The sequence below is a fragment of the Lepidochelys kempii genome, chromosome 5 (assembly GCF_965140285.1).
Source record: "Lepidochelys kempii isolate rLepKem1 chromosome 5, rLepKem1.hap1, whole genome shotgun sequence".
NCBI lineage: Eukaryota > Metazoa > Chordata > Testudines > Cheloniidae > Lepidochelys > Lepidochelys kempii.
The window spans coordinates 52335288-52361839 of record NC_136384.1 but is presented as its reverse complement, the minus strand read 5'-3'; the positions used below and the strand labels follow the sequence as shown (position 1 = coordinate 52361839).

Below are 26552 nucleotides of genomic sequence, written 5' to 3'. Positions count from 1 at the left end.
ATTTTTCTTTTTTTGAGAGCTGAAGGCAAAAGCCATTTCCTCTGCCTGAAGTTGACCACTGACTCACTAACAAGTTTTTGAGTTTGAGTTTTTGAGTTTCCCTCCTCCCCCGCCATATCTCTTAGCAGATCTTCATGGTAGAACTTTTTATTTCAAAACTATTTTGAATAAATCCTGGAGAGCTGACATCGTGATAATTCCTGCCATCTTAAAATGTTTTTAAGGCTGTAGAGGTCAGTTTTAATTTCTAAATATGAAAACAGAATTGTCAGGTTAATCCAGATTGTTCTGAAAAATCTACTAGAATTGAGTTTACATCTTGATTTGATTCATCAGGTTGAATTGTACAGTATGTGGATGCTGCCTGTAAAAATAAATGTATTGGTTGCAGGAATACTATTATGGGACCCTATCTGTAGATTTGCTGCAGTACGCAAGACATTTTGATAAGGGGGGGCCACATCCAGAATGTTTTGGAAATGACAAAAGTTTTTCATTTGTTTGCCATTGACCCACTATGATGCAGGTTTGGTGCATCACTGAGCAGGTGCTCTTAGAAAAGGTTTCAAGTATATGGACATTTCAAACTCTGACTAAATTACCCTAAATGGGCTGAATTACAATTATAAACCTGATTACACTTTAGATATAACACAAGTGGTAATAGCAGACATTAGCTATATCAGGTTGTAGATACATAGGTTCATTCCAGCACAGCACTATAATAAGTGTGTAACTTTAAGCACATGAGTAGTCTTAGGGCTTGGCTACACTTGCAAGTTACAGCGCATTAAAGCAGCCCCAGGTGCCCTAACTCATGACCTGTCCACACTGGCAAGGCACTTAGAGCGCCTGGACTCTGCAACTGTTAATCCAGCTCCACGCGAAGCATAACGCTTGTTGTGCCTCAGCTGAAACGCCCCAGCGTTAGTGTGAATGAGTTAGTTGCATTACTGCGCTTTGATCGGCCTCTGGAAATGTCCCATAATCCCCTTAAGTCAAGTGGCCACTCTTGTCATTGTTTTGGAATTGGCTGTAGGAATGCGGAAATGCCCTTTCAAAGCTCTGTTTTGACAGCTGTCATGCTTATCTGCTCTGGGATAAAGCAAACCGTTAGGGTGGAATGTTGCTTGCTGTGACTGTGTGAGTGAGAGATGGGGGTGAGAGTGGTCTGAACTTACAAGATAGCATGCTGACACACACTCAGCACCCCAAAAACCCACTGTCTCTCCCCCCACATACACACAGCACACTCCCTGTCACACTCTCCCCCCCCGCATTTGAAAAGCACTCTGCAGCCACTTGAACACAGGGATAGCTACCACAATGCACTGCTCTTTGTGGCATTGCAAGAGCTGCTAATGTGGCCACGCCAGTGCGCTTCCAGCTGAGAGTGTAAACACTCGGCAGCGTTTTCCCTGCTGCAGTCTCCAAAGACTGGTGTAGCTCCCAGTGCTCTACACCTGCAAGTGTAGCCATGCCCTTATTGATTTCAACAGAGCTAAACTTAAGTATGTGCTTAAGCGTTTTGCAGGACTAGAGATCTTGTGCTGGAGGAGGGTGGCAAAAGCTAAAGTATAAAAGATCATCTTTCCTTCTTTGTACTGTTCTCTCCTTCTCCTCCCCCAACACACCCTAAAAATATGCTCTTTCTGTGTTATTCATCACCATGAGCGATATGAGATTGTGCATTCCAATTTTAAGTTTTTGCATACTGTCTTTAATGTTAAGCAAATCTTTCCTGAAAAAGAGTAATGGCTTACTTCTGGTCCCATTGAGGCCAATTGCAAGTCTCCCATTCATTTTAGTTGAGAGCATGATGGGGCTCCAGTTTAAAAATCTAAACCTTGTTGGAGGAAGCAGTCAGTAACTAATGGAAATCAGTGGATATGTTTTAACATTTCTTTTAGCTTAATTCGTTTTAATCTGATGTTAAGAAGTATAACCGCAAAAAGAAATAAGTAGAAGATGGGCAGGTGTATGCACATACAAAAATACATGAGGGTAGCTTACTTGTATATCTGGAATAACAGCTGTAATAAAGCATATTATATATTCCAAGAAGACACAAAAATAATACTCCTAATTGCAAAGCTGATAAATTTTGGTTCTTCTTTAAGTGATTGTGCATGTGGATTCCACTCTTGAATCTCAGGTGTCCCATGCACACGAGATTGGATTCCTTTGGCTAACAGTGACTGTTGGGGCCACACCTGTGTACCCTCATTCCCCCCACGTGAGAGCACTGTTCTCTCTATGCTGTGTGCGAGCGCGCGTGCACACACATCTAAACTGTGCGCACATGGCAAAACACTGCACGCACAAAAATTTCCACAGAAGAAATTTTTTGCGCACACAGCCTGTCAAAAATTTGAGGGAACATTGCTCAAGAGCATAAAAGATGGAATGGGCCCAACCATTCCTCAGTTCATTCTTAACATCCAGGGCAGCGAGATGCCTGCTTCTCTGTGCATTGTGCTGGTTTAGTGTTGTTGTTCTTGTTGCCCGTTGGCAACATACAGGCACACAAATACAAATTTTTATTTTAGTCAGTTTCTGAATTTTAGGCTAGAACACCCCCCCCCAAACCCCACCCCCAAACAGGGGCTCTAGCAGTGGCAAAATCTTTGGGATTTAAAACTTGTCTCTCATGGGTTTAATGCCACTTAATGATCGGCACTCTAGGTGCCTATTTTGTTTAGGAGAAGGACCCATTCCCAAGTGATGTACTGTTGTGTTGAGAGGTACTGGATTGCTTTGATCGCAAACCTCTTTGAGATTAAATGTGAATATACCCTTCAATTAACATAATTGTCAGGATGAATTAATCAGAACCCCCCCTCTCCCCACACCTAAGTAAAAAGAGGGCTGTGAACTCACCCAGGAGTTTGTACTGAATGGGCAGAGGGCTTTTGCTAAGTATTGTTAATGTTTTGTGTGTGTAAGGAAAAAGGTAGAACACTCAGAAACTGAGAGAGACTAGGAGACAGAGACAGCTGGAAAGAGCAGCTGAAAGCATGGTGTCTGACCCTGGAAGAAACCTGGGGAGGGTGCAGGCTGAAAAACGTGTTCTTGGTGCTGTAAACAAAAGAAGCTGTTTCCTGCTGTTTGATTCCTTTGTACATTCTTTGCAAATAAACAAAACAGCATCAAAGAAATACCTGACTGTAACCAATTTCTGCTCCCAGATGGAATATCCCCAAGGCCCAAACTTCGACTACCCGCTTAGGTTAAAAAAAAAAAGGTAACAATAATATATGTTGCTTCTTCTCTAAATGGACCCCAGAAGCTAGAGAAACCAGCTTAAAAGTGTTCCTCCTGGAGCTTTCTAGTTAAGCCTCCTCGGACACCAAAAGGTAGGACATAGCTGGACACTAGTCCTGTGGTCATGGATCTCCATGAGAACCCTGGTGAGCTGAGATTCCACCTGAGCTTCTGGGTTACATTGACTAAGAGACCCCAGTTGTCTGCCTCTGTACCCGCTTTGCTGAGCTGAGGCATAGGTGACTCTCTCGAATGTCAGCTGAGTCTAGCAACAAGACTCATCTCAGACTCAACTATCAAAAGGCAGCCCACATCCTGAGAAGAAAGGTCCCTCTGGCATGCTGGTACTGACTGTTGAGAGTGCTGATGGTATCAATTAAACCTGGGAACTGCATCTCTTTTGGTACTGAACCTTCAACAACTGGAGCCTGGGTACCTGGCACAACTCCCACACTGTGGTCCTCAGCACCCAGTGCATTGGTACCCAGGGCATATATAGTACAAAGTGGTTTATCTGTGGGCCTGGTACCAGAGGCCTGACCTTTGGGGCACTTTGCTTGATACCGGCTGCCAACTAGATAGGGAGACATTGGTCACTACCCGTTGAGCTGGACGGTCTAGCCAGCTTTCTATCCACCTTATAGTCCATTCATCCACCCATACTTCTTTAACTTGCTGGCAGAAATACTATGGGAGACCGTATCAAAAGCTTTGCTAAAGTCAAGGAATAACACGTCCACTGCTTTCCCCTCATCCACAGAGCCAGCTATCTCGTCATAGAACGCAATTAGGTTAGTCAGGCATGACTTGCCCTTGGTGAATCCATGCTGACCGTTCCTGATCACTTTCCTCTCCTCTAAGTGCTTCAAAATTGATTCCTTGAGAACCTGCTCCATGATTTTTCCAGGGACTGAGCTGAGGCTGACTGGCCTGTAGTTCCCTGGATTCTCCTCCGTCCCTTTTTTTAAAGATGGGCACTATATTAGCCTTTTTCCAATCATCCGGAACCTCCCCCGATCGCCATGAGTTTTCCAAGATAATGGCCAATGGCTCTGCAATCACATCTCCAGTTCCAATTTCATTCCGTGCCCAATTAGAGCACAACAGAGCCACAGGACTGATAGGATGATCTTTCCTTTTCCCTTTCTTCATCTCCACTGGGGCATTGTAGGGACTCTTCTCCTTGGCTAGCATAGTGGGAGGTAGGAAGAGAATCTATGAATTCCCATGAAGGAAACTATAAGGAGCAGCAGGAAGCTACCTATGGCTCATAGGGAACATCTGTCCTGGTACATTCCTATGTGTTCCCCCTTTCAGTACCCATACTTGCCTTAGCCCTACTAGATGCCTGGGGATGGGGGTGGGGTGCAGCTATAATTCCCTCAAGCCTGCATCATTGGACCCCTGTAGAGATAGATCCTCCTCCTCAAAAAAGGAATATAAACCAACATAGGTCAGTTAGTGCAGCCTCTGATCCTGGAGAGGGAATCTAAAGAAAGTAACAAGGACAACATCTACAAGGGGAAGAACGACATGTCCCCACTTCAGTCTCCTCTTCCTCTCCCAGTGAGGTTCCTTGTTGCCTTCTTCAGTTAGTGAGTTAAAGGCATTCCAGGAATTCATCATGCATATGGCAGAGCCTCTGAAAGTGGTGCAGGAGAAGCCTCACAAGCTCCTGGACATCTTGCATCCTTCTATGCCTGACAAGCTTGCCATGCCTATAAATGAGGGACTGTTGGACCTTGTGAAAGACCTGTGGCACACTAGCATTAATTCTGACCACATCCAAGTGAGCTGAGAAGAGATACCAAGTCCCTTCCAAGAAACTTGTGTACTTATTCCCAGCCAATACCAGGATCACCTGTGGTAAGAGCTCCCAAATCTACACCTAGAAAGAAAGTCCCAAAGAGCCTGAACCTGTTCAAAGGCAAAGTCTATTAATCTGCCATCTTCCAGATATGCATGACTAATTATCAAGTGCTTCTGTACAATACAATTATTTCAGCTGGACAAACTGTCTCAGTTTTTGGATAGGCTATCTCAAGATCACAGAAAGGAGCTAAAAGACCATCATGTCTGAAGGATAGCTGATAGTCCTCAGATTCTTACAGGTTGCACTGGATATGTCCAACATAGTAGCATGTATCTACATTGGTGGCCATGAGAAGATCTTCGGGGGGATTTCCAGGGAGGCTCAAACAACAAATATTAAGGACCTTCCCTTTGAGGGTAATTAACTTTTTAAATTCAAAGATGGATGAGGCCCCCTTTTCCTTAAAGCAGTGTTTCCCAAACTTACAACAGTTGCGTACCCCTTTTGAGACATTTGTTTTACCGGCGTACCCCTTCTCTGGTGAAGATACTTTTGGGGGGGATGGTAGCCACATTTTTATAACACACTCCTAATTCGTTTAATTCTGGATTAAATATTTATTAGAAATAAATACAAAATTATATTACGTACAGTTGCAACAAAAATTTTAATAGAAATAATAGTTACATATAGAAATAGTACTAGAAATAATTAAAATAATAGAAGCCAATCAACAGTCTGGCAGAACAGCGTGTATATATATATATATATATATATAGTGAATTTGTATCATTCTGAAATTAAAATACGCTCTTTGGTTAGGTTAGTGAAGAAAGCACTAGTTTTAATACTTACTATTTCAGTACTGAAAATTTTTCAGTACAAACCAAACTGTTCAGTGCGAGGGATGGAACTGCTTTTGACCAGACACTATCGCGGGGATATCTGTCTCGATGTTTGTGATCTTAAGATGAAGATGGGGCTCCCCGTCAATAAGCTGATTTCTTCTTTTTGTTTTGATGCCAACCAGCGCAGAGAATCCGATCTCGCACAAATATGAGGTGGGAGAAGGCAGAAGATACTTGACAGCTTTGTCCGATAGAGCTGGATATTCAGAGCTAACCCCAAATCAAAATGACGTCAGTGTATTTTGCTCAAATTTTGTTTTCAGGAAGCTATCTGAAGCCAGCTCCAAGAGCTGTTCTTCTTCTGAACAGAGAGGTTATTTGGCGATGTTTGAACATTGATGATAAAAGGGTTCCTTATCCATTCAAAGGTGTTGTCCGGTTCAGGGAAATACTTACGAAGATCTTTCTGCAAACTTTCCAAATGCTGCTTCATGGTTTGCAACACATCGCTATCAAGTTCGTTAGTCAAATTTATTACTAAGTCATGAAGAGATGGAAAGGAATCCAGTTCACGACGACTAAGATGTTTATGCCACTGTTTCAGTTTTGTGACCAAGGTGCTCACTTTGTCTTGAACATGGAATATGGATATGAGTTTCCCTTGCAAGGATAGATTGAGGTTGTTTAAATGAGCAAAGATATCTGCAATATATGCTAGTTTCCATAGTCATTTCCAGTCATGTATATGGTCTCGCAGGTTAAAAGTTTCATGTAAAAAACACTTGCAGTTCTTCTCGCAGCTCAGACAGGCGAATCAGAACTTTTCCATGCGAAAACCAATGCAGTTCAGTGTGAAATAGGAGTTGTGTGTAATCACTGCCCATCTCATCACAAAGCTGAGAAAACAGCCGGGCGTTCAGAGGGCGGCCTTTCACAAAAGTGATTATTTTTACAGCTTCATCCAGTCAGAGCAGGCTGTGCAGCAGGGACAGAAGGACGGTGAAGATATTTGGCAGCATGTGACCTCCAGAAGAAGAAAGGGGAGCGTCCATATACCAGCAATGCAGATACAGGTAAGCAACCGTTTTCATGTTCTCTCCACAGGTACTAATGTGGAGAGTGGACTAGATGATACATCTGAGGGAAGGGAACAGACAGAGACTCCACCGATTGGAAGGCATGAGATGCACTGTCCTAGGGATGAGGATTCCACGACCACCGCTCCCAAGAGAAGGAAGCGGGTGGTGGTGGTCGGGGACTCTCTCCTCAGGGGGACTGAGTTATCTATTTGCTGCCCCCACCAGGAAAAGCGAGAAGTCTGCTGCTTGCCAGGAGCTAGGATTCACGATGTGGTGGAGAGACTGCTGAGACTCATCAAGCCCTTGGATCGCTACCTCTTCCTGTTTATCCACGTGGGCACCAATGATACTGCCAAGAATGACCTTGATTAGATCACTGCAGACTACATGGCTCTGGGAAGAAGGATAAAGGAGTTTGAGGCACAAGTGGTGTTCTCATCCATCCTCCCCATGGAAGGAAAAGGCCTGGGTAGAGACCGTTGAATCGTGGAAGTCAATGAACAGCTATGCAGGTGATGTCAGAGAGAAGGCTTTGGATTCCAAGAAGGAGGAGTGCTAGGCAGAGACGGGCTCCACCTAACGAAGAGAAGGAAGAGCATCTTTGCAAGCAGACTGGCTAACCTAGTGAGGAGGGCTTTAAACTAGGTTCACTGGGAGAAGGAGACCAAAGCCCTGAGGTAAGTGGGGACGTGGGATACCAGGAGGAAGCATGAGCAGGAGAGCGCCAGAGGGGAGGGCTCCTGCCTCATACTAAGAAAGCAGGACAAACAGCAAGTTATCTCAAGTGCCTATACATAAATGCAAGAAGCCTGGGGAACAAGCAGGGAGAACTGGAAGTCCTGGCACAGTCAAGGAATTATGATGTGATTGGAATAACAGAGACTTGGTGGGATAACATCACATGACTAGAGTACTGTCATGGATGGATATAAACTGTTCCGGAAGGACAGGCAAGGCAGAAAAGCTGGGGGAGTTACATTGTATGTAAGAGAGCAGTATGACTGCTCAGAGCTTCGGTATGAAACTGCAGAAAAACCGAGTGTCTCTGGATTAAGTTTAGAAGTGTGAGCAACAAGGGTGATGTTGTGGTGGGAGTCTGCTATAGACCACTGGACCAGGGGGATGAGGTGGACGAGGCTTTCTTCCAGCAACTAATGGAAGTTACTAGATCGCAGGCCCTGGTTCTCACGGGAGGCTTCAATCACCCTGATATCTGCTGGGAGAGCAATACAGTGGTGCACAGACAATCCAGGAAGTTTTTGGAAAGTATAGGGGACAATTTCCTGGTGCAAGTGCTGGAGGAACCAACTAGGGGCAGAGCTGTACTTGACCTGCTGCTCACAAACCAGGAAGAATTAGTAGGGGAAGAAAAAGGGGATGGGAACCTGGGAGGCAGTGATCATGAGATAGTCGAGTTCAGGATCCTGACACAAGGAAGAAAAGAGAGCAGCAGAATACGGACCCTGGACTTCAGAAAAGCAGACTTTGACTCTCTCAGGGAACTGATGGCAAGATCCCCTGGGAGAATAACATGAGGGGAAAAGGAGTCCAGGAGAGCTGGCTGTATTTTAAAGAATCCTTATTGACGTTACAGGAACAAACCATCCCGATGTGTAGAAAGAATAGTAAATATAGCAGGCGACCAGCTTGCTGATCCTTGCTGATCTTAAACACAAAAAAGAAGCTTACAAGAAGTGGAAGATTGGGCAACTGACCAATGAAGAGTATAAAAATATTGCTTGGGCATGCAGGAGTGAAATCAGGAAGGCCAAATCACACCTGGAGTTGCAGCTAGCAAGAGATGTTAAGAGTAACAAGAACCGTTTCTTCAGGTAAGTTAGCAACAAGAAGAAAGTCAAGGAAAGTGTGGGCCCCTTACTGAATGAGGGAGGCAACCTAGTGACAGAGGATGTGGAAAAAGCTAATGTACTCAATGCTTTTTTTGCCTCTGTCTTCACGAACAAGGTCAGCTCCCAGTCTACTGCACTGGGCAGCACAGCATGGGGAGGAGGTGACCAGCCCTCTGTGGAGAAAGAAGTGGTTTGGGTCTATTTAGAAAAGCTGGACGAGCACAAGTCCATGGGGCTGGATGCGCTGCATCCGAGAGTGCAAAAGGAGTTGGCGGATGTGATTGCAGAGCAATTGGCCATTATCTTGGAAAACTCATGGTGATCGGGGGAGGTCCCGGATGACTGGAAAAAGGTTAATGTAGTGCCCATCTTTAAAAAAGGGAAGGAAGACGATCCAGGGAACTACAGGCCAGTCAGCCTCAGCTCAGTCCCTGGAAAAATCATGGAGCAGGTCCTCAAGGAATCAATTCTGAAGCACTTAGAGGAGAGGAAAGTGATCAGGAACAGTTATCATGGATTCACCAAGGGCAAGTCATGCCTGACTAATCTAATTGCGTTCTGTGACAAGATAACTGGCTCTGTGGATGAGGGGAAAGCAATGGACATGTTATTCTTTGACTTTAGCAAAGCTTTTGACACGGTCTCCCACAGTATTCTTGCCAGCAAGTTAAAGAAGTATGGGTGGATGAATGGACTATAAGGTGGATAGAAAGCTGGCTAGATTGTCGGGCTCAACGGGTAGTGATCAATGTCTCCATGTCTAGTTGGCAGCCAGTATCAAGTGGAGTGCCCCAAGGGTCGGTCCTCTGGCCGGTTTTGTTCAATATCTTCATAAATGATCTGGAGTATGACGTGGATTGCATCCTCAGCAAGTTTGCAGATCACACTAAGCTGGGAGGAACGGTAGATACGCTGGAGGGTAGAGATAGGATACAGAGGGACTTAGACAAATTAGAGGATTGGGCCAAACGAAATCTGATGAGATTCAACAAGGACAAGTGCAGAGTCCTGCACTTAGGACGGAAGAATCCCATGCACCGCTACAGCCTAGGGACCGAAAGGCTATGCAGCAGTTCTGCAGAAAAAGACCTAGGAGTTACAGTGGATGAGAAGCTGGATATGAGTCAACAGTGTGCCATTGTTGCCAAGAAGGCCAATGGCATTTTGGGATGTATAAGTAGGGGCATTGCCAGCAGATTGAGGGACGTGATCGTTCCCCTCTATTTGATATTGATGAGGCCTCATCTGGAGTACTGTGTCCAGTTTTGGGCCTAAAAATTTCAGAGCGTCTGAAAAAGAAGTAGAGATTTCAGCAATAACAAAGCTCTGCCTTTATGATTATTATTATTTATTATTTATCTGTGTAATGCCACATTACAAGAAGGATGTGGAAAAATTGGAAAACGTCCAGCGGAGGGCAATAAAAATGATTAGGGGACTGGAACACATGATATATGAGGAGAAGCTGAGGGAACTGGGATTGTTTAGTCTGCGGAAGAGAAGAATGAGGGGGGATTTGATAGCTGCTTTCAACTACCTGAAAGGGAGTTCCAAAGAGGATGGATCTAATCTGTTCTCAGTGGTAGCAGGTGACAGAACGAGGAGTAATGGTCTCAAGTTGCAGTGGGGTAGGTTTAGGTTGGATATTAGGAAAAACTTTTTCACTAGGAGGGTGATGAAGCAGTGGAATGGGCTACCTAGGGAAGTGGTGGAATCTCCTTCCTTAGAAGTTTTTAAGGTCAGGCTTGACAAAACCCTGGCTGGGATGATTTAATTGGGGATTGGTCCTGCTTTGAGCAGCGGGTTGGACTAGATGACCTTCTGGGGTCCCTTCCACCCCTGATATTCTGTGATTCTATGATACTTGCTTTAGATCTGCCTGCATGTTCTGAGTGGCGAGTGCTTCCCTGTGAGTGCAACCATGAGTTGATTTTACTTCTGGTGCAACAGCTTGAATATGTGCAACAACTCCTTTCTTCAAACCAATCATGGCTCTGCTGCCATCTGTGCTTATTCTAACACAACGACTCCAATCCAAGTCATTGTTTTTGAAAAGTTATCAATAACTTTAAAAATAGCTTCTCCAGTTGTATGTGTTGGCATAGGCTGGCAGAACAAAATATCATCGTGGACTTCATTATTCAGCTTGTATCTGACAAACAACAAAAGATTAGCTAAATTCACAGTATCAGTGGATTCATCTGCTTGCAGTGCATAGTGGCCACTCTTTCGTACTCTTGACAATAATTGCTGCTTTACTTTTTCAGCCATATCTGTGATTCTGTGATGAAAGGTATTATTTGAGAGGGGGACACGGTCTACGGCTTTGCTAGCCTTGTCTCCAGTCATCACTTGCACCGTTACTTCGACTGCAGGTTTTACTAACGTCTCGCCAATCACTTCAGCAGCTCCGGACTTTGCAATTATATGAAGCTACCAAAGCTTTCATATTTTCACCTCCCGTCACATTACGAATTGTTTTCTGGAACTTTTGGAGATCTTTGTGCTTATTTTCGAAGAACTCTATAGGTTTTCTTTCGTATTCTTTATGTTCGCTATCAAAATAGCGTTTTAGGTTGGATGGTTTCATACTTTCATTTGTGAGAGTCTCATAACAAATCACACATAGTGGAACAGGCTCCACCTCATCGCCAGTTCACGAAAATCCCAGTTTAAGATATTCTTCCACATATTTGCGGGCTTTTTTTTTTGTTTTCTTTGCAGCTGATACGCTCAATAAACTTACAGATGGTTCACACGGTTCACTAATTTTGTCATCACAATTGTCTGATGTAGCCATATCACTGCATTTTTTGGCATAATTATCACTAACATTTGTATTTCCTTCATAATTTTCTTTTGTACGTTTCAAACTTCCCACTTTTAGCCAGCGATCCATTGTAAATGGGTTTAACAAAAACAAAAGAGAGAAATTTTGTATATTAATACACACCAAGTATGTACTTGCTACGATCTGTAGATTACTGTGAGTAGTTATTCACTTTGATCTTTTATCCCTCAGTACGACTTCTGTGCATGCCACAAAGGCAAGTGTATTGCCCAAGCCGCGGTAACGCGCACGCGTGGTTTGCATCGGCTCTTCTGTGCTATTAGATGTTACTGAACACGTTATCATATTAGTTACAGTGTAAATCTGTGTGTATTTCTACTGTACAAGTGTATACCATTCTTATATATTAAATTTTAGTGAATTGTTTTCTGCTGCTAAAAAAAAAACTATGATAAAGTAAAATAAAAAATTCTGCCATGTACCCCTTGAAACCCTTTCACGTACCACCAGGGGTACATGTATCACTTTGGGAAACACTGCCTTAAAGGACTCTAAGATGGCTCTGTTCTCTAGATCTCAATGTTGCAACCCCAAGAAGAAAGCAAAAAAGACAAAGTTTTTTCAGGCAGCTTTGTTCTGCCCAGTGCTGCTACCAGCCTCTAAAGATTTCAGAGCCTCTGAAAAAGAAGTAGAGATTTCAGCAATAACAAAGCTCTGCCTTTATGATTATTATTATTTATTATTTATCTGTGTAATGCCATAGTGTCTAGGAGCCCTAGTCAAGAAACAGGACTCCATTGTGCTAGTCACTAGACAAACATGGAACAAAAAGTTTTCTGCCCTAAAGAGCTTACAATCTAAATAAACTGCACGTTTGATGCCAGTGTCAAGAGTCTGGCAAAACCTCCAGAGAGTTTCTTCCTTTCGGCCCCCCCCGTTTGGGAAATTTCCTTTTTTATTTTTGGGAAGTTTGGACTTATATCACGTTGAACCAGTGGGTTGAGGAAATTGTAAACAAGAGGTATTCTATCCAATTGCAGTCCCTTTCTACCTCCTTCCCCTTTTCCCTGCTCCTTTGCAGGGACCCTTCTCAGGAGATATAGTTAAAGTAAGAAGTGGACTCCTTTCTACAACTTGGAGCAGTGGAGAAGGTGCCCTTAGAGTTCAGGCAAAGGGGTTTTTATTTTCATTATTTTCTCATCCCAAAGAATAAAGGGGTTTTGTGTCCCATTCTGGACTTCTAAAATCTCCACAAATTCCTCCATTGTTTTAAACTCAGAAAGATGACTCTAGCCTTCATAATTTCCTCATTAGATTCTCAAGACAGGTTTACAGCTCTCGACCTGCAAGATGCCCATTTTTGTACATGTGTTCATCTGGCCCACAGGCAGTACCTCAAATTCCTGTAGGAACATTCCCTACCAGTAGAAGATCATATCCTTTGGTCTTTCCACAGCACCAAGAGTATTCACTAATTACTTGGGAGTCATTGCAACTCATCTAAGGAGACAAGGAATTCAGGAATTCTGGCTGATTCAAGGAAGATCACCCCAACAGGTGACCAACTTGATCCAAGTAACCTTAAAGCTCTTCGCCTCACTGGGCCTCAAAGTCAACAGAGAAAAATCCGTACTTCGACTCAAAGCATAGAGTTCATAGGAGCAGGATTAGATTCCATGTCAGTGGGAGCTTACCTGCCACAGGAAAGATTCCAGTTGATAATAAACCTCATCAACCAACTTCAAGCTCACTCAGAGATATTAGTGGGATCATGCCTTCGAGACTTCTGTCACATAGAGACACAAGAATTGGAAGTGGAAGGGACCTTCTGGGTAATTGGTAGCAGGGAACTGGATCACAAAAAATCCCATTATATAATCCTGTTAATAAATTTATCAAGCTCCATCTTAAAACTCGTTAGGTTGTTAGCCCCTGCTATTCCTGTTGGACACATGGCTTCACGCATCTACATGACACAGTTTGCCAGACGCACCTATGCTCCATGCAAGGGTAGTTTGAAATCAGTGTATCTGGCAGGCAGACACTGCATGGACATGCTGGTCATGGCCTGATAAGAAGTCCTCTCCTTGGGTTGCAAGGCATTTTACTGTTACAATCCAAGTGCTCACAGACAACACCGCAGCTTTGCATTATGTCAACAGATAAGGAAGGAGCAGCAAGATCATCTCTGCTCTGTGAGGAGGCTTTTTGGCTTTGGAGTTGGTGCATTCCAAATCAAACCACCACTGCCAGTGGCTCTGCTCCTTCCTGGTCTTCAGAACACTATGGCAGATCAACCCAACAGGCAGTCCTCAGACATCCACAAATGGTCTGTCAAAGTGGGGATTCCCAGAAATGGACCTGTTTGCTGTAGAGAACAACAAATTTCAGTTATTTTGTTCAAAGGGCCCAGGCTTCCTGACAGACACTTTTCTCATCCCCTGGTCACCAGGACTAAAGTATGCCTTGCACTCATCCCCATGATACCAAGGGTTATGAGGAAAATGAAACAATTTGTAGGACCAATGATTACAAAAGCCCCTGCATGTTTTAGGCAGTTCTGGTATTCAGATCTGATGAACCTTACATCCTATCACTTTATCTGCCTTATCCAACATAGTCTCACAGAACAACAGGCAGATCCTACATCTGGAGCAAGCTTTGTTATATCTGACAGCCTAGAAGCTGACTGGATAAAGTCCACTGAAAGAAGCAGTACTGCTAAAGTTGAGAATGTTCTGCTTTAAAGCAGGAAGCCCTCAACCAGACTGATTTATAAAGTTAAATGGGAGAGGTTTTCTATTTGGTCATCTCAGCACCAGCTGTCTCCTATCACCCTTTCAGCAATATAGGACTACATATTAGCCCTGAAACAGTCTGGAGTTTCTAACAGCTCCATAAGATTCCATGTAGCAGCAATATCTGCATATAGCCACGTAGCGCCTCCAGCTCTGGATGGTATACACAGAGTATATCCATTCATAAGGCACCTTTGTCCTGGGTTGGAGATCTGTTGGGCAGTCATAGTTTCTGCATGGGGGTAGTAAGTCTGCATTCTTCTTCTCACATACATCCAGGTAGCTGTGGTACTTGTCAGGGAAGCTAAGGTTCTGGCCTAGAATCATTTCCGTCTGGCTAGCCACCACCATCCAGGATTCTGCTTCTGAGGGTCTCCTCCCATCCTGAGTGCAGGTCACTTGAGGATTGGTTGCTTCATTGGAGGCATGCTTTCTGACAGTATTTGGAGGGAAAAGCTAGTGCTCATCCAACACCAAGAGATAAATGGGTCATGCCGCTCTGCTTGGAATCCCAAGAATTATCGGGAAGAATGGAAAGTGGATCACATCAAAGCATATTGTTTCTTGGTGCTCTTCCACTACTGCCGTTAAGGGGATAGTCTCTTGAGTCACTGGACCTGACGATAGGGGTGACTCATCAGTCATCTCCACCAGGTCCAGTGTGGGTTTCGGCTAAATGGGGAACTGGAGTGTTTTGGTTGACTCAACATCTATAAATTTGGCAGCAGCCCCAAAGTCTGTCATTTCTAGTTGATGGGGATCTGCTGTGCCTGCCCCAAGACCTACAAACCCAGTAGCAACAGGAAATGTGAAGAGACGCCATGGTTCCCAAGTCAGGTTTTACTTGAGAGTGGGAGCGTGGTTCCAGAGTATGGAGCTCTGATAGTGCCCAGGGTGTACCCCCCTATTGGGCCTGGGATGATGTTTCCCTGAGTTCTTCTGAGCTGGGCAGGAGGCCACAGTAAAACAAAGGTTCAGCTGTAGTCAACTCTTTTTCTCTCTTCCAGGGTCAGATGTTGGCAACTCAAGTTGACCTGCATGGCTTCAGGACTCGATAAGTTTAGGCCTTTGTGTGGAGGGTGGGCGTGGGAGTGTCAGGCTACATCCCCTTTCCTCCTTCTGCTTGTGCAGCTCAGAGTCGATGAGGGTGAGGTCAATAAAGGCACCTAGGCGGGTGGGGTTTTGATGCAATCGAGCTCATCTTTCACCTCATCATTGAGCCCCCACCAGAACTGGTAAAGCTGGCTGCTCAGTCCATTCATCATCAGCCATGATGGAAATGGGCGGAATAGGAGGTGGCCGCCCCTTGCCTTTGGCGAAGCTTCTGGAGGGCAGCGTCTGCAAAGCAGACACAATACAGGTCACCAACCATGGTTGCAAAGGCTTGCAGGAAGGCATCCCAGTTGGAGACCACCTCACTGTTCTGCACCAGCAGGGGGAGGCCCAATTGAGTGCTTCACTGGAGAGCAGGCTGACTACTAGCGCCACCTTAGTCTGATCTGTGGGGTATGCTTGGGGGAGGAGCAGTAAGAGCAGCCTGCATTTGTTCAGAAAACCCTGGAATTTTCAATGATGCCCATTGAACTGTTCAAGCAATGGCACCATGGGGGCTGGTGCAGGTGATGCGTGGTTTGTGTGGATACATAGTGTCACAACTTCTCCTTGTGAGTGTATGAGCTGCTTGTTTAGGGTCCATGCTTTGGCAGTGAGCTGTGCCACCTGAGCCTACAACTGGACTAGTTGATCATGCAGTATCTGTGCTTTGAGAGCACACTGAGTAGTGTGGGTCTGTAGTGCGATATTCTCTGCCTGCGGGTGGGTGAGTTGGTCCTCGGGGAGCCATTGGTTGGAGGGCAGCCTGTCCCTTCCATTGTCTGTGGAGGGGTGGATGGATTTGGGAGGGGGGAAAAGGTGATATGAGCAAACTGTCATGACGGGACATGGGTGATCAGACCTAGTGGTTGGAGCAGGAGGAGGCCAGATCAGGTATTGGGGGGTCAGAGTCTCAGATAGGCCAGAGGGCCGACTGAGGTTCAGGCGTTAGAAGGCAGACATATCAGATTATCAGGAGATTGGGTTTGGGTGCCAGGTTACAGACAGCAATTGGACAATTGCTAGAATGCAGAATTTGAAGATACTGTTGTTTATTAAAGTGTATAAAGAATAAATACTTAACTTACTGTAACTGTAGCTCTTCAATATCCTGGGACTGACACCGCTACAACACTGCAAAAAATTGAGAACAAAATTGAGAACAAACCAGGATTGGAAGCCGGAGTCTCAGGTCTGTCGCAAGCAGAGTCTGGAGAAAAGACAGACAGGCAATCTGTGGTGTTGCTCAGAGAATTTCCCGTCATGGCTTCCTGGTTTAAGTACTGGTAGTGGCCAATCAGTGGGCTGTGAAGGGCCACCACTCGTGTCCTGCTGGATGATACTTCCTGCTGAGCCCAGCCTTACAGGGTCCTCTCATTGGAGCCCAGCCTAAATCTCCAGTGGTGATGCAGAAGAGGCATCAGCAGCCTAGAACACCCCATGGCCTTAGGTTCCAGCCCTGCAGGTTATTACACCAAGAGTGCAGTCTATGTACATAAAATTGCAAGGAACATAAAATAAAATTGAAAGGAAATTTTTAAGCTGATTAAAGGAAATGGTTTGCTTGATGCATAATTAACCCATGGAACCCTCTGCAGCCATATATCATTAAGGATAAGAGTTTAGTAAGATTGTAAGAAGGATAGCATGTTTATATGGAGAATGAAGAGTGTTTATATAAATATTATAAACCATTTGTATGTAACATAAACCACTAGCTAATGGGAACTAGAGGACACTTCATTTATAGCATTTATGGTATCATTAAAGGATTTCTTGCACTGTCTTCTGAAGCATCTGCTACTGGGCATTGATGAAGACAGGAGACTAGAGTAGAAGGACCTCTAGTGTAATTCTGCATGGCAATTCTTATGTACCCCGTAGATTCAAGTCTGAAACACCGTTATATTCATCCACACGATGTGTCTTCTATTGTTTTAAACTGGTCATTTAATACAGTGGCACAAAAACTTCTTTCCTGTGGGCCTGACTCTTATGGGATTATGCAGTGTTGTAGCGGTGTCAGTCCCAGGATATTGAAGAGCTACAGTTACAGTAAGTTAAGTAATTATTCTTTATACACTTTAATAAACAACAGTCTCTTCAAATTCTGCGTTCTAGCAATTCTTTTAAATGCTCATTTCTATAGTGTTTGGTTTCCCAAAGCCATTAATCAATTCCTAATCCCTTGAGACTATGGTGACTTCTAGTGTTTATGATAGCAGTCTCTTTTTCTATTAAGGGTGCATTTTGTACTTTTTTGTCTTATGTAGTAGAAGTCCAATACATTATATGTTTTCCAAATGATATCAACTCTAGTTTAACGAGATAAGATTTAAGAAAAGGATTAATTTTAGTAGTGGTGTCTTCTCAGAAACCCACAAATGGGTCATGCTATTCCTAGAGTATTTAGAGAAGAATACCAAGAGGAACCAAGCCTCAATCACTCTGAGAGCAAGCTCAGTGTCCAATATAAATAAACAATTTTGGTTAAGTCAATTTGTGCTGTAAAAAGACTTAATGTTTTAACCTATCTGACCTAAAATAGCTAGATTCCTTTGTCTCTCAAAATATCGGCCAGAGATACCAGCATGTAGTTTGTGAATGATATTCATGTTGGCTGAGAACAACTTTGTTGCTGTTCTATCACTTCCTATCAGTCTTTGAGAAGAGTTAAGGTTGAGGGTACATCTGGAAATGCTTTAAGCTTAGAACATTCGTCCATCACCTCAAAAATTAAAGTTTATTCATTTTAAATGTATATCAGAGTTTTGGTGCTATCTGGATAGAAGCAATTTGTGTTTCCTCAAAATGTAGCAATATCTTGTTCTGGAATAGCTATGAATGAAAACAGATGCCCTAATATACCCAGTCTCTTCACATTAAAGTTTTTTCACTGAATTTCAAAGCTACTTTGCTCTATAAAATCAATTCAGCCTTGAAAATAAAATAAATGAACAAAACCATGAAATATTGCCTCCCCTCCCCACTGTAGTGGACTTAAGTGTGTTTTGCAACATAGGATATGGGTAGTAGATTGGTGAAGTCTCTAGTGTACCACTGCTGTAAGAGGCGGAAAGATGTCTGGTGTGAGTCAATGAAGAATGTGCTATAAAAGTCATTGAACATCAGTTAAACAAATGTTAGAAACTACCATAGCATATAGTTCAAATGATTCTAAGAGAAGCAATTTGTTGCAAGTGGTCAGTTTGCAACAGTTATTGACAGCAGATCTTAAATTATACTTTACATTTTACATAAATAAAATACAATTAAAACACACATACATTTCAAGCACACACATATTAAATACTATAAACTATCCAAAACTATACTTTATACAAAACTATAATTAAAAGCATATTACGCTTACTCTGCAAATCCGTTGCTGCTTTTCTTTTAAACATCAAATTACTGTTGTTGCTGTTCAGCTCCTTGTCAGTCAGACCTGCTCTGCTCCATCTTTCTTTTCTCTTTATGCCACAGTTGTTCTTTGGCTTCTCTTGCTCCGTCCGGCTCTTCCTGTATGCCTCTCTCCTTTTCAGAAGCAGCCTCTGGACTCAACTGTTACTGGCAGCTGGCCTTTTATGCTACATTGTAGCTCTTTGTTTATATATCTTCCTATTCTTAGGAATGGTTACCTCACTCACACATGCTTAGTCTTGATCATTATCTCAGAATTCTGATTGACAGCTCTGACCTTTAAAACAAGTTCTGGCCAGCTATCTGCTTAACTGACTGACTTCTCTGTCATCCCTTACTGCACATGCTCAGTAGTTGCCAACCTTGCACATGCTCACTGTTGTCCTTTACCTCAGAGCTATGATTCTGCAGAGCCATGGCCACACACACGCTCTTCGCCAGGGCGCTCCTCCCCCGCACCTTTTTTTTTTTTTTTTTTTTAAAGAAATCGTAAGGGGTCAGGGTCAGGGTCCACAGCATCCATCCCAGGGTGGAGTGATTTTACGATAACAATGTAAAGCTTTTTGAGATCTGCTGCTGACGAGTCCTCTATAAGAGCTAGATCTTTCTGTTATTACTTAGCCACAGTAGTTTATCAATTGCAAACTTAGGTGAGAACTACAACTGCTGAAATGACCATTAATTCCCACATTAAACATTTCTCTTTCTGTTCAAAACTAGGAAATACATTACCAAAAAAAGTTGTTACCACCAGGCAACCTTAACTCTGAGTTATCTCATGCCACCAAAAAGGCTAGTTCAGCAAAACTCATATTTCGGAAAACCAGGAAGTACAGAATCAAGGTGCAGGCCCACAAAACCTTAACTCTGCCCTCTTTGAGCAGCTGGAATGCATTCAAATAATTCCCAGTGGCTATTGTCAGCTCCAGGAGGGCAGAGTTAAGGTTGAATGGGCCTGTACCTCATCTCTGTTTCCTGGTTTTCAGAAGTTTGGATTTTGCTGAATTCGACTTCTGGAAGGGCATGAGATTACCATTAGGCAACCTTAACTCTGTGTTAACGAAGATTTTTGTCAATGAATTGTCAGTTACTGGGGTAACTGTGCCTCTGATCCCTCCTAGGCCATGTCTACACTGCTGGCTAACTCAGCACCTCTGTGATTGGTGCAGCAATGTTGATTTAGCAGGTCTGGTGAAGACATGCTAAGTCAATGGGAGAGTGCTCTGTACTCCACCTCCCTGAGAGACGGAAGCTATGTCAATGGGAGGCGCTCTCCCGTTGACAGAGCACAGTGTATACACCGCTGTACGTCGACCTGTAAGTCGACCTAAGTTACGTCGACTTCAGTAACTTATGTAACTGAACTAGCGTAACTTAGATCTACTTACAGCGTTAATCTCTTCAAATGAATCCTTGCTCAAGTCTCAGGCCTCATGCTGTCCCCTCTCTTGAGAAGGAATCACATTATTCTCCCACTCTCAGACCAGGCTCTGGGCTGCAATCCTCTGTGTTTCAACTTGTGATTACTTTAGCAGGTTTGACTTTGGTTCAGTCCATGCAGTCTCTTCCCTCCGAGAGCAATGACGGTGCCACCCCACAACTACACAGCCTTCTTAAAGCAAAGTATTATTTATTTAGAACAAAAGCATTTTGGTGAAACTAGACCTTAAAACAATAAAATCAGTCTATATGCAGGCCTGGCTAGCTAGAGTTTACCATTACCCTGATGTTAGTCTGGTAAATCCAACTTCTTCAGACTTCTCTGCAGAGCCTCTCTCTGTCAGCCTGTCCCCCTGGACACTCTCACACCCTGAAACTGACAACCCACTTCTCCCAAAAGGAGCTTTTTAACTGTTTAATGTCTTTTGATTTCCCACCCTGGATAAACAAGGCCTCCATCTTTGCTGGAGATAGAATATAGGCTCCTTGAAGCTAATAGCTCTCCCTATATCCTGCTGGATCTTCCAACAGTCCCTCTTCAATTAAAGCAATATAAGTACATAATAAATATTCTATTACCACAATAGAAGTTATAAGTCTATCTCAATAACTAGGTTACACATCAGTATTCTTAAGTTATTACATAGCAGTTCTCTGTCACAAATATTTCCTAATTAATATTTTTACCTGGATTGTGCTTGCTCTTTTCTTTTTAGTTTTTGTTTTAAGCCTGATCGCAATCTTTCAGAAAATTGTATGTGGCTGGTCTGATGGCTCAGAGGATAGCAAAGTGTTTATCACATAGAAAAGCATTGTTCAATAATTCATTTTGGAATCATATTCTTTGATTTGGAATAATTTTCCTAAATAGCTTGTTGGCATGTGGGATTACAAAGATTGAATATTTTACCCATCCTGACATACATGTTCCATAATTGCATGGTACTAGTTTACTATTGCTGTTACATGAAAGGGCATATGAGCTTACACCTCTGTCTTTTTCCTCAAACCAGTGCTAAATCCCTAGTTCATGCTTTATGGAAATGAAGCTATTTTTAACACATACAATGTGAACTGGGTCAAGTGGATAAGCTAGAACCAATGCTTTTTAAGCTAGGAACTTTTCTGTTGTAAATGTTTTAAAAATAATTAGTCTGTTACAGGAATGTTACGATTTTGTTTATTTTTTAACCCCAAAATTTCCTTGTAGAGAAGTTAGGAAAATAGCAAGAGGACAGTCCATATTCTTTGCTGTGCTTCTCAGGAGTAATGCAGAAGCCACAGCCCAGAGTAGGCTCAAAAGTGGCTTTTTCAGCAATGCGCCTCATAGATACTGGGTTGCTCTAGGGACAAGTGCAGCCTCTGGCATAAGTTAAAGTAGCTGTAGGCTCTGCTCTGATTTATGGCAGCCTTGTCTGGCTGCTTACAGGATGCTCCTCAGCCCAGAATTGCCAGTGTGGAGCAATCTGTCTACTTCCTTATACCTGCCTTATTCCTTAACCAGGGGAATTCCTTGATCTGCTACTTCTAGGGCCTTGCCTACACAGGGCAGAATCTGGCCAAATAAGTTGATAATCATGATCACAATGAATCTGTGATTTGACTTAACCCTTGCAGTACTCTGTAAAAAGTTACAATCCTAATAAAGGTTTAGAAGTGTAAATGCGTAATGGTTTAAATTTATATTCACACCTGAAAAGGAAATTTACTACAATATTAAGTCGCACTTCAATAATTTTCACCCCCTACATCTATCTACCTCTAATCAGAGGGCGCTCTAGCTACAGGCAGACTAGGCAACTGCCTAGAGTGGCAGATTTCTGAGGGCAGCAGATTGTGGTGGTGTGGAATGAGGCTGGTGAGGCTGCCCAGAGAAGGGAATGGCCGCCAGCTGGGGCTCCGAGGAGCAAGAAGCAGTTCCCCGCTATGCTGCTATGGAAGCATTCCCACCCCTTTCTGGGCCCCTCCCCGATCCTGGCATGGGTAAGATTGCAGCTGTGTGACTTAGGCACTGAGTGGCTTGGGGCTGCCCCTGGTAGCACTATGAGCACTGCTGGGGCTTCAATTACAAGTGAATTGACCAGTATGACTCTAAGTCAGCCTTCTGCCCGCACCTACCGCTCTGTGCTTATCCCTTGTGGACCCTGTTGCTGCCACCACGTCACTCCACCATTTCCAGGCTCTGCAGGCAATGCCACTGTGCAGGCTACAAGCCTGACCTCAAGGAACTCAGCTGCAGAGGTGAGGGGGACACTGGGGTCTGGACAGGCAGTACAGGCTTCAGGTGCAAAATGTGGGTGGTGGGGTATGTGGGCTGGGTTGAGGGTACAGGGGTTGGGGGGGCTGCGTGGGGCACTAGTTATGTGGGAGCTAGGGCACAGGGCTGGACCAAAGGCAGAGGAGTGAGGTATGGAGACTCCCAGTCTGTCCAAATAGGAAGGAGTCCACCATTCCGAATTGGGTGGAACAGTCCAGAAATACGGAGTTCAAGTCCAAATCCCAGCCTGAATGACTCTGGGACAGCATTTGTCCTGGATTCCCTGCGGCGCTGCTCTGCACCTGCCCGAGGCTCAGGGATGGCACCAGCCTCTTCCCGGGCAGGGGAGGGGGCCTGAGATAGGCCTTAGCCCCTGCTCGCCACAAGACCGCTTCCTCCTCCTCCTCCTCCTTTTCCCCCCTGAGGCCCTGGGCAGGCCAGAAGCTGGAGCCAGGGGCTGCTCTCATGCATCCTGGCCCCCTGCCCAGGGCAGCTGGAGGCTCCGGGGCTCCCCACAGGGGCCTGGGCTCCATGAGTGGCTCTTACCAGGGCCTGGCTCCGTCTTTTGGCCTGGTCAGGGGCGGGGCCTCGGAGGAAGAGGAGGAGCAGGGGGTAAAGTCATGGAGTGGGCGGGACTCCTTCATGTATCCCACTTTTGTCTTTTGAAAAGATGGTCACCTTAGCCCACAGCCGCCTGTGAAAAGGGGAGGGGAGAAATCAGCCTCCCCCATCCCGGCTGGCGTTGTGCAGTGTGGGATCTGTAGCTGTGGCCCAGCAGCCTTTGCAGCCTCAGGCCAGGGTTTATATCATCAGTGCTCTGCCTAACTGTATGAGATTCAGGGATGGTTTGTATTTCAATACCCTGCCTGCTCACAAGAACAGAGCAAACACAGGAAAGGAGTGATGTGCACGTGTGCCCACAAACCAAAACAAAGCTGGCTGATCTAATTTTAGGCCTACTAGCTTTGACTGCATCACTTTCAGTATTAAAGAGCAGGAAATAAATGTAAAGTGGCCATAGCTCAAACTTTTGGATTTTGCTGACTGAAAGATTCATTTTGGATCTGAACCAACAGAACATACTTGTAGCTTTTTAGTGTGCTAATGTTGGTTTTGGAGGAGAGCAGTGCATTTGGAGGAGAAGTAGCCTTGCAATGATAGAGGGAAAAAGATGAAGAAAGGAAAGGCTTAGCAGTGAGCTGATGCAATATTATAGTCCCAGCCTGACCAGTCACGTATATCTGAGATGCTGCAAATCACATGGGAGATAAATTACCTGTAGGACAGTGGTTCTCAAACTTATTTGATCAGGTCCCCCATCTTTGTGTCTGTAGTCATTTACATCCTGCCACCCATCTCTGAAGGCAGAGTGGAGAACAGTGGCTGCAAGCTGCGTGCCTAGCCGCCTCCAGGTGCCAGCAGCAGCACAGAAGTAAGGATGGCAATATGAAAAGTGATATTCATCATCACTTTTCACAGCAGACTTAGGGCCCCTTGCTATCCTTCTGTGCTGCTGCTGCCATCCCAGGGCTGACAGTCAGCCCTTCCTACCTGATGCTGACAGCTGGAGCCCCACCGCCTCCAGATGAGGAATTTAGCAGTGGGGGAGGAAGGAGAGCCCAAACCTGGGTTGCCTTGAGGTGAGGGTTGGGGGAGGAAAAGGAGAGTCTGAGCTCGGGTGGTGGGGCTCCAGCTGTCAGTCCCTAGGCAGCTGGGCTCTAGCTGTCTACTTTATCCCCGCCTCCAGGCTACGTGTGTGGCCCTTCTGCATGAGCCCCAGCCACCTGGGGCTGACAGCCAGAGCTCTTAAAAAAAAAAAAAAAGCACACAGCTCACGCCTCCCTTGACACATTCCCATGCCTCCCTTGGAGGCCCGACCCATAGTTTGAGAACTGCTGCTCTAGGACTGAAGCGATGCCTGCATGTTACAGGTCAGATGCGGATGTGGTGACAGCTTCAGGCTCATCTGAAACAAAAGACAATATGGTTGCATGGGTGGAGTGGGCTAAGGGGAAAGTGCAGGGTTCCTTCCTTTCCCTCCTGTCACCATTGCATTGTTGTGGTCTTCTTCATCCTCTGTCCCTAATGTTGCGGACTGTTTGCTTGTATGGTGGGGGGAATCACCCCTTTTTATTTAAGTTTTCAGAGTGCCTCTTTCAACCCCAAATTGTTTTGTCTGGGGAAGAAGAAGAATTATATTGCACTGGTTCCCGATTTCTGTCTGCATTCCAAAACAACTTCCATCCAGTGATTTCCAGATATTTTTTAGGTTGTGGCCTCTTTACGTGTTCCCCCGGATGATATTTATTAGATGGGGAAAAGTTTGGCTCCTTTTCGTCAATATATATGCTTGCCAATATATATATATATATATTTAGTCAATATACAGTAACTCCTCACTTAAAGTCGTCCCGGTTAACGTTGTTTCGTTGTTACGTTGCTGATCAATTAGGGAACATGCTCGTTTAAAGTTGTGCAATGCTCCCTTATAACGTCGTCGTTTGGCAGCCACCTGCTTTGTCCACTGCTTGCAGGAAGAGCATCCCAGTGCAGCTAGCTGGTGGGGGCTTGGAACCTGGGTGGGCCAGCAGCCCCCCTATCAGCTCCCCGCTCCCCTAAGTTCCCTGTGCAGCAGCCGCCCAGCGGGCTATCAATTGCCAGCAGTTCAGCTGTCCATCCCCCCACTGCCATGTGCTGCTCCTGCCGTCTGCCTTGGAGCTGCTCTCCAGAGCCTCCTGCTTGCTGGGGAGGGGGGGATGAGAGAGGGCCTAATGTCAGGGTGTCCCCCTTCCCCCTATTCCTGCACCCCGCTTACCCCATCTCCATAGAGCAGGGGGGACACACGACAGGGCTCAGGACGGGGGAGCTTCCTGGCAGCAGCTGCTGCGGTCTCAGCTTGCTGATTAACTTAACAAGGTAGTGCACTTAAGAGTGGTGTCAGTGTACTTAAAGGGGAAATGCGCATCTCTCTCTCTCTCTCTCTCTCTCTCTCTCTCGCAACAGGGTGTGTGTCTCTGTCTCCATCTGCCATGCTGTCTCCCCTCCCTCCATTCGTGCTGTCTTGTAGAGTGTGAGGCTACATTAAGAACAATGAGTTAACCCTTGAGAGCTCAGCCAATTGCTAGTTCATCATTTAGCAGTAAGGCATTCCCTGGGAAATATCCCACCCTCTGACTCCACCACCTCAACCAAGCTTCACAATTATCATTGCTATGTACAGTATTAAATTGTTTGTTTAAAACTTATACTGTGTGTTTGTGTGTGGGTGTGTGTATAGTATAGTCTTTTGTATGGCAAAAAAAAAAATTCCCTGGAACCTAACCCCCCTTATTTACATTAATTCTTATGGGGAAATTGGATTCGCTTAACATCATTTTGCTTAAAGTCACATTTTTCAGGAACATAACTACAATGTTAAGTGAGGAGTTACTGTAAATGCGTGCCAAGTTGCCTGTAGTTATACCCATGGATCTGAACACTCCAGAACTTTGGGAAAGTTTGGATCCTGGTCGGAAGTATGTGGATCAGCCTCACTTCTATTCATTGCTTCATTCTTGCGTTAAAGTTGCTAGAGCTAAATTTTCATGTAATCTTATTATTAACAAAAAAACATATTTTACCATAAAAAAATCAGTTAGTAGTTAGTTAGTAGTTGGCAGTTAGTAGTCTGCTCAAAAATAGCACATAGTGTGGATAGAAGTAAATAATAAAGTAGTAGGAATAGAGAATCACAAAATGGGAGCTCTTGGTACAAAATATAATTTTTTTGTCATGTTCTATTTGTTTCTTTTTTCTAGTATCTTTTGAGCATCAGGACATTGCATTTTGTGCCCTTATCACTAATATTTCAGTGTTATCGGATCTCTCTTATTATCTAACATAACTACTTAATATTCC

General features: G+C 44.4%; 1 protein-coding gene across 8 annotated transcripts in view; it reads left to right on the top strand.

The window, feature by feature from the left end:
• The window catches only part of SSBP2 (single stranded DNA binding protein 2), a 273547-nt gene that overhangs the window by 5825 nt on the left and 241170 nt on the right, over positions 1-26552 (top strand). For 3 of the 8 annotated variants that reach the window (XR_012158937.2, XM_073344390.2, XM_073344388.2), the window contains exon 2: positions 6881-6998. The exons of 2 other annotated variants lie outside the window; for them this stretch is intronic. Coding sequence is in view for 2 of the 6 variants with exons in the window: in XM_073344390.2 (XP_073200491.1) it covers positions 6881-6998 (118 nt within the window). In the remaining 4 variants the exon portion in view is untranslated. Of the gene's footprint in view, positions 1-6232; positions 6999-26552 lie in introns of those variants that run through there. 3 more of the 8 variants (XM_073344393.2, XM_073344391.2, XM_073344395.2) reach the window with 2 other exon arrangements.